The sequence below is a fragment of the Pelophylax lessonae genome, assembly GCF_965119305.1.
Source record: "Pelophylax lessonae genome assembly, chromosome: 13".
In the NCBI taxonomy this organism is placed as follows: Eukaryota; Metazoa; Chordata; class Amphibia; order Anura; family Ranidae; genus Pelophylax; species Pelophylax lessonae.
Genome location: NC_138780.1, coordinates 150,867,769 through 150,881,553, shown reverse-complemented (window position 1 = coordinate 150,881,553; position 13,785 = coordinate 150,867,769). Strand labels below are relative to the sequence as shown.

At 43.2% G+C, this 13,785-nt stretch overlaps 1 protein-coding gene across 2 annotated transcripts in view; it reads right to left on the bottom strand.

Moving 5' to 3' along the window:
• PPP1R36 (protein phosphatase 1 regulatory subunit 36) overlaps positions 1-13,785 on the bottom strand; it is an 80,670-nt gene that overhangs the window by 52,541 nt on the left and 14,344 nt on the right. For both annotated transcript variants that reach the window (XM_082275219.1, XM_082275220.1), the window contains exons 3-4: positions 5,738-5,856; positions 3,458-3,524 (exon numbers count right to left, since the gene is read on the bottom strand). In XM_082275219.1, the coding sequence (XP_082131345.1) occupies positions 3,458-3,524; positions 5,738-5,856 (186 nt within the window). The remainder of the gene's footprint in view (positions 1-3,457; positions 3,525-5,737; positions 5,857-13,785) is intronic.

Sequence of the window (13,785 nt, the reverse complement as noted above, 5' to 3'; positions counted from 1 at the left end):
GATTTGTGCCCCCCCCCCCCCCCCCCGAGGCCATTTCACCACTGCTTCAACTTTGGATGGATCAGTGGCCACTCCTACAGCAAGTTACCCACATAGGTGACTGATGACCCGCAGAGATTGTACCTGTCTGCTGACAATTTCAATCTCTCTTTTAGACGATATAAGACTTGCATGAGTTGTTTTTCATGCTTTTCTATTGTAGCCCAAAACACAATAATGTCATCGAGGTTCACAAGACCTGGGTACTAGATCACTCAAAACTTTCCATTAGCCTTTAGAATGTTGCAGGTGTACTTCTTATGCCTTGTGGCATGCAAGTAAATTGATAGAAGTGATCTTCGGGTGCCATGGGAACTTGATAGTATCCAGACTGTAGGTGGTGAAACAACAATTTCCACGTAAAGCCTCCGGAGCTTTTTCAATTCTGAACAATTTATACTGATCAGGTATTGTTCTCTGATTTTGTGCTCTACTCTACACACAGGCAGATTAATCCACATTCAAAAATCATCTATATATAATAGATTTATGTGAGTCCATCTTTTCTTTTAAAAATATGTATACAGTCCATCAATAAATGATTCAATGTCCGTGAAAAAAAAAGGTTGCAGTCCCATACACCAGAAACTCTTCAGTAATTGCCTCTGATCACCACAGTGCCCTTCACCCCTATCTATGGGTGTCTTCTCACCTGTTTGAATGGCCCTCACTAATTAAAGGAGGTCTATATGTGCTTTGCAGTGGTATAACCTAGCCTGAACCTTTGAGAAAGCCCATTGGGGTGAGGTCCATTCAAGCAGGTGAGAAGATACCCATAGGTGTGGTGAAGGGCACTGTGGTGATCAGAGGCAATTACTGAAGAGTTTCTGGTGTATGAGACTTCAACCTTTTTTTCATGGATACTGAATTATTTATTGATGGACTGTATATATATTTCAAAAAAAAAATGGACTCACGTAAATCTTATATATATATAGATGATTTTTACACTGTTTTCAGATATTTATTTATGCACCATAATTTGAATGAACTTTATTGAAGAGCGCTGCACTTTTTTGTGACAATACATATTTATTGGATTTTGTACAGGTGGTTGGATGCATAGTGGTGCTAGCTCCTTCCTACAGTATATAGAGTTGAGTAATAGGTGGTTTATATACAAGGATAGTGCAGAAAGTTTTTTCACATTTATATAGTACCTGGTAGGGTCACATCTATTGTGCGACCAGACTTCTAACTTCTAGAAGTGGCCTTCAGATGCCTAACCTGACTCTAGCCTATTCTGGTTATTGAACCCTGAGCTAAAACTAGCTATTAGGGCTGCGCATCTTCACTTACCTCACGATTCGATGCGATTACGATTAGTAGGGTCGCGATTCGATACGATTCGATTCCGCGATGCATCACGATGCATCACGATTACTATGGGGACCCTTTTCTAAAGGGGGATCTATGGGGACCCTGCTCTAAAGGGGGATCTATGGGGACCCTTCTCTAAAGGGGGATCTATGGGGACCCTTCTCTAAAGGGGATCTATGGGGACCCTGCTCTAAAGGAGGATCTATGGGGAGCCTGGGCCTGCCCTAAAGGGGATCCAGGGAAACTGAGCTCTAAAGGGGGATCTATGGGGACCCTGCTCTAAAGGGGGATCTATGGAATTAGAGCAGGCCAGGGTCCCGACTCCCAAGCGACCCCCTCCATTATAGATCCCCCTTAGAAGAACACTGCAGCAGACCAGGGCCCAGCCCAGTCCCCCCCAGGGTTGATCCCCCAGGCCCCCTCCTCCATAAAGAACCCTTAAAACAGGCTAGGCCCCAGGGCCCAGAGCAGGTCCCATCCCTTCCTGAGGTGGCCTACTGGCTACTGGCCCCCCCTCCCCCAAAGTTAAAACTTTAAAAACTTCTTCTGTTACTGTACCTTGTGTAAGTTGGGTCTCCCCTCAGTCTCTGGTCCCCTGGTCAGTCCGACTCTCTCTCTCCACTGGTCCAGCAGTGGGGCCCCCCAGCTGCCTGCAACAACACGATTCTTCCAGTGACCACCGGAGTCTCACCGCCGCACCAATTCCACAGTCCATCCCCCAGCCAGCAGAGAGATAATCTCACTGGCCAGCAGGACTCGGGAGGCTGAGCGGGACTGTCTGCAGGGGGGAGCGGCGGGCGGCGACTCCGGCCGGCGAGGCAGTGTCAGTGAGCACATGATCATCTCTGGGTGTAAAAAAAAAAATCAATGATGGCAGGGCAGCGTGGCGGACCCGGCAAGAACCACTCACGGACACCGGTGTCCGTGAGCGGACACCTTGCCGACCCCTGATCCCGGGGCCAGAGAGAGCACCGATAGCTCCGCTCTCCTATACCGCGCCGCAAGCAGGAGCTCCGTGTTCCACAAGCCCGGCCAGCGGCCCAGCGCCGCCATGTCACTTCTGTCCCCGCCCCCGGAACTGACGTCATTAGTAATCGATTTTTCAATCACCCCGAATCGATGCAGAATCGCGAAGGGTCGCATCGCGATGCATCGATTCGGCGATTATATTCAGCAGCCCTACTAGCTATAGAATCTTAGAGCAGAAGGGGCAGGATTACCTAGACTAACAGGAGCTGCATATAAACTCTATCGCAATAAATAGGTTCACCTACTAACATATAGCAATGTGACAGCTATACACGCACATTGTGTCACAGATCAAACTATCAGGTTTAGTGCATGTGAGATCACAACAAGAGAACAGATATATTTTTGTCACCAGTTGTTAAATATATACAAATATATGCCAAGAAGTTATGGGCAACAATAATAAACTATTAACATAGGAATACTTTCCTATTATAGTTTCTGGTCTGGAAAAACAACACTTCTTCCATGTAGATGTGGTATATGCATTTTTCTCTCCACTTTCTGGATCTGGGGTTTCCAAGCCAGTCTCCCAGAAAAAGGAAGTCCTGATACATAATTATACTTAACTAGGTTATTCACAAATACAAACAGTAAAGGGCAGCAGTTCTCTACACAAGCTAATATATTGGACCAAGATGGGCTGATCCCTGACTAAGGACTTTTGGTGTTGACAGACCTGTCTGCCATTTGACTTACTGTAAACTGGGGTCAACTACAGTCTTCAGTGACTCAGTAGATACAGCATATGCGGGATGTAAGAATCTCAAAAAAACCTCAAGACAAAAAGTGAACACCAAAAACAGCTGTACATTTTTCATACAGAGATTTTTAAACATGGTGGAAATCTTTGCGTATAATTTTTGTGTTTTATGCCTGGCTACCTCTGCCAGGTTTCCCTACAGGTATGGAAATTAACATTTCACAAAAACTACACCACATCTGTTCATAGTCAGTTCAGAATCAGGGAGAGAATGCAGCAACTAAAATTTGTAAAAGCACATTTCTTACACCACCATAAAGGGTAAGTCTAGGCCCAATCAGGATGAGCGGCATATTGTGGGCTTACCTTCCTCCCAAAGAAAATGAAGCTATGCAATTTCTTTCTTGATCCCCCAGCATGTTCAGAGCCACCCCTGGAACGGAAGGAAATTATTTGCACCACTGTAAATCATGTAATACATACTGTATATATAAGTAGGCAAATTAAGTGATGGAGGGTGTTGGGGGAAGGGGGGAAAGGGGGGCATAAGGAAGGAAAGTATTAATTGCTGTGGGGACTGGCATTAGAGTGAATGTATTGCTTCACCTTGCATTGACAAAGCACGAGTGCACTTTAAAATTGAACAGCAGAAATTATCTTTTTTTTTTTTTTAAACTTACAGGCTTGTAACCTATAATTCTTCATATTAAATTTTCAGTCTGACATAGATAGCCATTACAAATCAAAGCAGCTTTAGTGCTGAACAGTTTCTGTTTAATTTTAGTAAAGGGTTTCTCCAGAGAATGGTGGGGGGTTAACTTGAGCTTTGGCTGATTGACCGCTCAATTGATGGTGGCTGGATAGTTTTGGGTCCATATTGCAGAGCTATCAGCAATACACCAATGATCTTTTTAGCTGTCTTCAGTAGTGGCATACTAATCATCACTGTAGGGGGGGGGGGCATTCTTCCCACCAGCCACATATATAGGGGTCATGTTCCCCCTGATCCCCAATATATCGGTTTCTGCAAAGGCTCCCCATGGTCTGAAAGATATTTCAAAGGTTCCTCCTTGTTAAAAAAAAAAAGTCCCAGGTGGAGTGATACCAAGTGAACTTCGCCTGGAACCTTTCTAGCAGCCTGAAGAGCAATGCCAGCAGAAGCTGAAAAGGGAAAAAGTCAGTGTATTAAACATACCATACACTGCACTTTTGCAATGGGCATATTAGCACTTATAAAAAAAAGGGGTTATTAGGCTGCTTTCACACTGATCTACAGGTGCAGAGCAGTGATTTCCTGCGGGTTAGCTGCACTGAGCTATAGATTTCTATTATATCCAGACCTTTGGTACGCTTCTGAATCAAAACAATAAGGTGATACCACCCTTCTCCTGCACTTAGAATCCAAGCTCCCTGACCACACTCCCCACGGGACTCACAACTGGCGTCTCAGATGGCTAAGGTCTTGCTGCCCAAAACGGACTGGGGTAGTCCAACGGTACTAGAGACAAAGAGAAACAAAGAAAGGGCGCACCAACCTAGCGCATTATCCTCATTAATAGGCTTTATTCATGCAACATATAAAATGGCTACTCACAAACACAGGTGAAGAAAGATCATATCAAGCTCAGTTGCTCCAGTGTCAGGAGTAGTCCATAAGTTAGTCCATAATCCTATAAGATGACGGCTGACGGTGGTATTTGATCACCTGTGTGATTTTTTGATCATGCGAAATTTGTCAGTTAGGGTGCTGTGGTCAGGTGGGTCCGAGATCTTGAGGAAAGGGAGGAGTAGTATATCCTTCGCTCTTGGTGGTAGTGATGGTTGTAGCTAAACCACCAAGAGCGAAGGATATACTACTCCTCCCTTTCCTCAAGATCTCAGACCCACCTGACCACAGCACCCTAACTGACAAATTTCGCATGATCAAAAAATCACACAGGTGATCAAATACCACCGTCAGCTGTCATCTTATCGGATTATGGACTAACTTATGGACTACTCCTGACACTGGAGCAACTTAGCTTGATATGATCTTTCTTCACCTGTGTTTGTGAGTAGCCATTTTATATGTTGCATGAATAAAGCCTATTAATGAGGATAATGCGCTAGGTCGGTGCGCCCTTTCTTTGTTCCGCTTTGTCTCTGGTACGCTTCTGAATGCAGGAGTTTTGGTGCATTTTCAGAAAGTGCACCACACCTGCAAGATGTAAAAGAAGTCTATAGCTCAGTGCAGCTACTCCGCAGGAATGCCGCAGGTGCACCACCCTTGTGTTGGAATCTTGGGGGCCCTACTAATAATTACTATATCTACAACTCACAGTACATCAGTGTAGTGTGATGGTTACTTGGAAGAATCCTCCTTACATTAATGGTCTTTGGAAAGAATCCCCTCTTACAGATAGCTAAAAATTTCATTATAGCCAATGGTTACTCATCTGAGAAGAGGTTGTTCATTGGTCAAGGAACCCTTCGAAACCCCCAGAGAAACCCTAGGGTTCAATGGAAGCCTGGCTGACAAATGTTGCTATAGAACAATAATTATTACACCAGTCATCATGGTTTGCTACTAGCTGCAAGAAAATAGATTAATATATAACACAATATTACTTAGAATTATAAAACTAAGTGGAATCACTAAGAACTTACCCTTGACATCATCCAATGTCACACATCTGTTGTCTGGAATCCTTCCAAGCCGGGGGGACTTGATGACTTTATCAAGTTCTGTGCATTCCGGAACTTTTCGTAATGATGTATTTGATGCTCTAAAAAAGAGTGCAAATGAGGTTACTTGAGATCTCAAAGTTAAGAGAACAGAACCATATCACATGGGGTAAACAACAAGCTCCACCCACAACCCTTCTCATTTTTTCCTGGTTGTTGGCACATTGAATCACATGCTGGCTTCCTATATCTCTTGGGTCCTACCTAATGAGCTGTACTAAACAGAAGCTCCAGTTGTAACCACCTTTGTTATAGAGCAGGGATTTCCAATCTTTCTAAACATAGGATCAATTTATTGTCCTTCAGATTTAGAGGGTCGTACTTTTGCCACTGGCCATTGGGGGTAGAAAATGCTCCGGGGTAGGATTAAACAATGCCCCATCGTTGGTATTATTTGGAGCAATAGTGCCTCATTACTGACATCAGTGTGAGGAATAGTGCCGCATATCAGTGGGAGGAATATTACCCCAAGAGCCAGATAAAGGCAAGCTAAGGGCTTATTATTGAGCCACGAAAATTCCCTACAATGTAAAATAAGCTGCTAAAGATGGTCACGTTTGCAAAGATCTTGATGGGGGGAAGGAAGACACAAACAACTACATAAAAAAAAAATGTGGGTCATTCAACCCAGAGTGCTCTCTAGAGATATATAAACTATTTAGGGTGTATTTATTAAACATTTGCAGAGCCATTTATCCCCTGACAATGCATGTACATTTGTTCTATGCGAATGGGTGCAAAAATCAAATGTTATTTGGCTGTTTTCTTTCCAGGTCGAATGTTTTTAATTCATACAGAATAGAGTGAATCAGGAAAATACCGCATTATGGTCACTAGATTGAGCTGCTGCCCAAAGGAAATACATATTTGTTTATTGTGATCATCATCTCCAACTAGTGGTCATAATGAGGTTTTTTTAACATTTGACCCAAAGAGAAAACAGCCGAATAACACACTGCCTGGCTAAAAAAAAAAAGTCGCCACCTGGAATTAACTAAGCAACTAACTAAACTAAGCATCCTATTGGATAGTTACTGCATGTGCCATAAGAATGAGGTCAGCTGACTACCTGAATATACTGAATGACCAGGTTATTCCATCAATTGATTTTTTTTTCCCTGATGGCACAGGCATATTCAAAAAGACGATGCCAAGATTAATCAGGCTCAAATTGTGAAAGGATGGTTCAGGGAGCATAAGACATCATTTTTACACATGGATCGGCCACCACAGAGTCCAGAACTTAACCCCATTGAGAATTTTTTAGATTTGCTGGAGAAGGCTTTGCGCAGTGGTCCCATTATTAATACAAGATCTTGGTGAAAAATGAATGCAACACTGGACGGAAATAAATCTTGTGACATTGCAGAAGATTATTGAAACAATACCAAAAAATGTGAATCTGCGCTTATGGTAAAGTGAAAAAGCTGCTAGCAAAAAAGTGCAATATATACATACACTAAAATAATCAAAAGTGAAACAAAATTGCAGCGCTCAAAAATAGTAGTAAAGTGCAGGCAAAAAAAAGTGCACAACAATGTATAAAAATAAATAACAATAAATGACGTGTTCCAATAATGGATATATCAAAAATAAATGAATGTTCATTCGTAGTATCCCAGTGAGATAATGAGCTATTACCTCTATACTTAGGGTCCAACCATAACTTCAAATCTGAAGGGGTGGCTTTTGATGTGAGTCTTTTTATTGTTGTTATCGTTTTATCTTATGTACACTGTACTGTACTGGCTCATTCAGTGTTACAATATTTTATTAAAATCAATTTTTAAGTTCATACTACACCATGAGCCTTTTTTATTTTTATTTATTTGCTTGCCGACCGCCGCAAGTAGATTTACTGCGGCGGTCAGCCCCTGCCAGGCAGAGTGACGTTAATTAACGTCACTAGCCTGGGAGGGTCTGGGGAGCGAGCGAGCGCGCGCCCACGGAGGCGCGCTCCCAGACCCCCCCGCGCGTGTGACCAGCGGACCCAATGTCCGCCGGTCACTCTGCGATCGTCGGGGGAGAGGGAGAATGTCAGGCAGCTTGCGTAAACAAGCCACCTGTCATTCTCCTCGCTGTAAAGACACTGATCACACGGATCTACTATGTAGATCCGTTGATCAGTGTCCTTACAGCTCAAGCCACAGCCAATCACAGTAGAAAGCACGCCCCTAGGGACACACACAGCCCCTCCCTCCCAAATAAAGTTAACCCCTTCACTACCAGTGTATTTTTACAGTAACAGTGCATATGTATAGCACTGATTACTGTAGAAATGTCACTGGTAACCCTAAAAGTGTCAAAAATGTCAGTCAAGGGTCCGATCTGTCCGCCACAATGTCGCAGTACTGCAAAAAAAATTGCAGATCGACGCCATTACGCGTTAAAAAAAAAACAACAAAAATGACAAAAATCTTTCCCTTTGTTAGTAAACGCGATAACTTTTGCGCAAACCAATAAAAATACACTTTTTGCGATTTTTTTTACCAAACATAGGTAGGATAAAACAAATTGGCCGAAAATGTTAAAAAATTTTGATTTTTACATTTTTTTGGGGGGAATTTCATATAAAAAAATTTGAAAAATATTGCTATTTTTGCAAAATTGTCGCTCTTTTTTTGTTTATAACGCGTGATCAAAAAATCGCACAGGTGATCAAATACCACCAAAAGAAAGCTCTGTTTGTGGGAAAAAAAGGACGCCAAATTAGTTTAGGTACAGCGTCGCACGACCGCGCAATTGTCCGTTAAAGTCACGCAGTGCCGAATCGCAAAATACCCCCTGGTCTTTTAGCAGGAAAATCCTCCGGGGCTTAAGTGGTTAAACTCCCCCATATGATGTGCTGAGCTGTATAACCTGCTGGAGGATGTCCTCTTATCCGGATATCACCGTCAATTCAAGTTTCAAGTGATCGTGGAGTTGACTGTTATACACCCTATTGCTGTCCTATAATTTAGAAAGGCATATGGTTCTGGTGAGTTTGAAATTCACTTATATGGTGGTGGACTTATCTACACGTGTCACCTTTAAAGTATATCCTATCACTGGGATACTATGAATTAACTTTATTGAAACAATGCCACTGCGAATGCGTGCCGTAATCAAAGCCAACGAAATATTAGAGTGTGTGACCTTTTTATTTTTTTGGTGGCAACTTTTTTTTTTTGGCCAGGCAATGTAATTGGTTTTGCCCCAATTCGCACAGCACAAATGTACATGCTATGCCAATTTTGTTTTTATAAATACACAATTTCGCCTCATGGAAAGTGTTAAAAAAATACATATATTGCCAATGCCACCAGATTTAGCCAAGCAGAAGTATATATAAAGTCCAAACTTTTTGGCTTTGGAAAGAATAGTGAGGCGTTAGAACTCTTGTAAGGTTTTTATTGCTGTCTGTGTCCCTGCTAGGGAGATTTCCTTTCTCTATTTATCCCGGTGATGTTATCAATGAAATTGATAGAATTGTCACTAGTACAGGAACAAAGAGCACTTCCAACAGGGAGACTTGATCTGACAACTCATTTTTCTCAGTTTGGAGGGAGTTTGTCCCACTTTCCATTGTGTGTACAGGACAGGAAGTGAAGAGAAATCACCCCGATGGGACACAGAGGGCAGATTGTCAACTATTCTCTAATCTATCCAAAATTAAATAAAAGTTTTGGCTTTAGGTATACTGAAACTTTTTTATGGAAAAAAAACTATAGAAGGTTGTATATGTCCTGTTGTATGTAGGAGTATTTATTTTAATATAGAGCAGAACACAAGAAACAAAAAGGACACATACGCTGATACATACGCTGATACATACACTGACACAGCTCCGTCCACCAGAAGTGAAGAATGTGCTATTTGTGTTCAGTAGTCATACCAAGTACCGTTCTGCCAGCTTAGCATTATACAAGTTTTTTCAACTTGCCAGGGACAAATTAGTAACACATTGGTATGATCACTTATGCACAAACAGCGGTGTGCCAAGTACATCCACAGACACCAATGAGAAGCAACCTTACATTGTTCAAACAGTTCTATCATGATGAAATCTTAAAGCTGAACTTCAGTCTAGCACAGTTGTACAGAATATTCTCCTGTTCTGAAATTCTTACTCTGATTTCATTGCACACTGTGATCTTTTTGCAGTGTGTAGTAGAAGCTGTATCAAGTCTAATAGCCACATTTCTGGGCTGGAGGACATTCAACATAATTTAGCTAGCCCCCCCCCCCCCCTCCACAGCCTGATTGTCCCTTGCCCACCCCCTTGAATAATCTATTTGTATACTTGTTGTGTCCAACACATAACTAACACTTCAATCTCTTCACTCTAAATAAAAGAACCCCTCCCCTTTAATGCCAAAACTCCCGAAACATTATGGAAATGAAGTGTATGAAATATTTAGTGTTCTAAAAAAACTCCACAATGGTTTAAACAAAGGTGTTGCAGGAGGAATATTATTTGTCAGATGCTATTGCTACCCTTGTTAAATTACTGTAAAGCTATAGAGCTATGGGAACCCCCTGTGCTTCTGGGTCCCATAGCAGTCTTATAGAGTATTGCAAACCAATACATTCCATATGGGCATTATTGAATTCTGGGGTGTCAAATTGTGTAAAGAGGTACCTACGTCCGAATCTATATGTATAGAAGGGAAAAATGGAGGCATGATGGACTTTGATGGTACCATAAACACTGGACATAAACGGGGAATATCAATTTTGTATAAAAATATACATTTATTTGGCATTATTATTTTTTGTCTCTAGCTAAAGCTATGGGATACCTAGCACAGTATCATTCCGTCACATATCATCCTAAAAATAAAAGGATCACTCCTCATTTCAAGACAGTGGGCAGAGCCTATGTAATCATTCCTCATTTAATCAGTAGGACGCACTGATTCCATAGGAGGGCTTTTTGGTTCCTTGACTCTCTTTTCGCCGTAACCAGAATGATTTACCCACTTGTTGGGTCCCAAACCCTATTTCATAGGAGCTATTGTTTTCATACACTGCACTGATGATGGCCAAAAATTAGGGTTGAACAATATTCGATGTTCGCATCGATATCGTGCTGCGAGCTAGGGCGGAACATGTGATGAAAGGCAGAGAAGTCGGGACTCACAGTGGTGGTAGAAGGTAGTAGAACACAGCCCGACATCCGTCCCACATGTTCAGTCTGCCCTGCAGCTAGTTCTCCTGACTGAGCGGTGAGCAGCGTGCCGTGAGCAGCGGCACAGCGAACCAATCACACGTGCCTGCACACCTGATTGGTTCGCTGTGCCGCTACTCACGACGTGATTGGTTCGCTGTGCCGCTGCAAACGGCGCTCACCGCTCAGTCAGGAGAACTATCTGCAGGGCAAACTGAACATGTGGGATGGATGTCGGGCTGTGTTCTTCTACCTTCTACCACCACTGTGAGTCCCGACTTCTCTGCCTTCCACCACTACACTCACACTGTCTTCTTATCCTGCAGTTCCCACCCAGTTCCCTACATTAATATTAACCCTGGCCTGCCCTGTATAGTGCAATCAGAAGAAGACTGCTGCACTACTTCCCTACAGTAACATTAACCCTGGCCTGCCCTGTATGGTACAATGACAATCAGAAGAAGACTGCTGCACTACTTCCCTACAGTAACATTAACCCTGGCCTGCCCTGTATGGTACAATGACAATCAGAAGAAGACTGCTGCACTACTTCCCTACAGTAACATTAACCCTGGCCTGCCCTGTATGGTACAATGACAATCAGAAGAAGACTGCTGCACTACTTCCCTACAGTAACATTAACCCTGGCCTGCCCTGTATAGTACAATCATAAGAAGGCTGCTGCACTACTTCCCTACAGTAACATTAACCCTGGCCTGCCCTGTATGGTACAATGACAATCAGAAGAAGACTGCTGCACTACTTCCCTACAGTAACATTAACCCTGGCCTGCCCTGTATGGTACAATGACAATCAGAAGAAGACTGCTGCACTACTTCCCTACAGTAACATTAACCCTGGCCTGCCCTGTATAGTACAATCATAAGAAGGCTGCTGCACTACTTCCCTACAGTAACATTAACCCTGGCCTGCCCTGTATAGTACAATCATAAGAAGGCTGCTGCACTACTTCCCATCCCTACAGTAACATTAACCCTGTCCTGCCCTGTATAGTACAATCAGAAGAAGGCTGCACTTTCCCTACAGTAACATTAACCCTGTATGGTACAATCAGGCTGTACTAATATCGCAATATATATCGTTGGGGAAAAAAAATATCGCAATGTAATTTTTTTCCAATATCATGCAGCCCTACCAATAAGCCTAAAACTGTTGTGGAATACAGTTTGGAATAGATGGCTCTATGATATTAGGCTCAATATTTGCACAATACACCACCAGTTCTGTACGTGTATCTCATTGATGGGGCATAAAGAGTGATTTTCATGGTTCCCCCCACTTTCCCGAAATAAAGAATAATCCTCTTATTTTTGGGATATGTGATGAAATGAGACACGTGAATACCTACTTTTATACGAAGGCTTTACTGTGTTACACACGGATTTGCTTGGAGGGCTTTTTGATTCCTTTAGTCCCTTCTTAGCATAATCTGTATGTTTAAACAGTTACTAAAGGATGTATGCTAAAGAAAGTCAATAGTAAGGCACCACACCAAAAATGTGCACATCCAGGTACAGCTTTATTCCAAAGTCAAATAAAAGGAATGGTGATCAAGCCAATGTATTTCGAGCCATCAGAGGGAATACGCAGTCTGTCAGCAGGTGGTTTGAACTGCCGTTAGCAGCTAGTTTGACCTGCCTCGAAATGCTTGGTGACAGGCCCGGATTGGCTAATCGGGAGCATCTGGAGAATTCCAGATGGGCTGGTCCATTTGGGGTGCAGGCAGGGCCGGTGTAATGCCGAAAGTTACAAGTATCATCTGCTCTGTACATGTCCATATCTGTGATGAAGGGGGGGGGGGGCACACTGGGAGCTTTTGCCTTCTCCTGCCTGACAGGGGTTAATATCATTCTCCCTCCTGTCACTGTACAATGTATGATCCTCGGACTTGTTCATTCCATTCACTTCACCTCTGCCTTATCTCTCCTTCAGCTGTTTATCACTCTACTCTTTACAAGCTCCCCTCCCCCCTGTCAGCTTCTTCTACTTCCCTGTTCCCGGCCAGGTCACTTGAGTCTTCCTTGTTGGTCACTTTCACTTTGTCCGCAGCATGTCGTCTCTTTACCTTCCCTGAACAATAGTAAGGGCTCTTTCACACGGCCGCTCCGTGTGAAAGCTCTGCTGCGGTCCTTTTATTTTTTCACGGAGCGGATGACATTTGTGTCATCCGCTCCGTATGCCCGCATATCATCCCATCCGTTTGCGGATGATATGCGGACATAATGTAAGTCTATGGGGATTGCGGATGTCAGCGGGTGACACCGCTGACATCCGATTTTCCTTCCTTTCCGTTTTTTGAACGGAGGAAAAATAGAGTTCTGTTCCGTTCCAAAAAACGGAACAGAACTGACAGGAAGAAAATCGGATGTCAGCGGATGGTATTCCGCTGACATCCGCAATGCCATAGACTTACATTATGTCCGCAAATCATCCGCAAAAAAATAGGATGATTTGCGGACATACGGAGCGCCCGTGTGAAAGGGCCCTAAGTCAGCACCGAGTCTTCTGCTCCTCTCTCCTGTTCACATTAACCCTTCACCTTCTTCTTTCAGCTCTCCACTCCATAAATCTGCACTGTATGTCCTGCAGCCTCTGGTTCCAGCTCTGGGCTATCCAAGCAGCCATTTATCTGACCCTGTCCTGTCCTAAAATGCAGCATTAGCACTTTCTTTACAGCCCTTCACTCTGTTCTTCATTAACACATATTCTTATTACCAAGACCTGCCCTCCCCCCCTATCCCTATCCCCCCCTATACCTATTCCCCCCTATCCCTATCCCCCCCATACCTACCCCCCACCT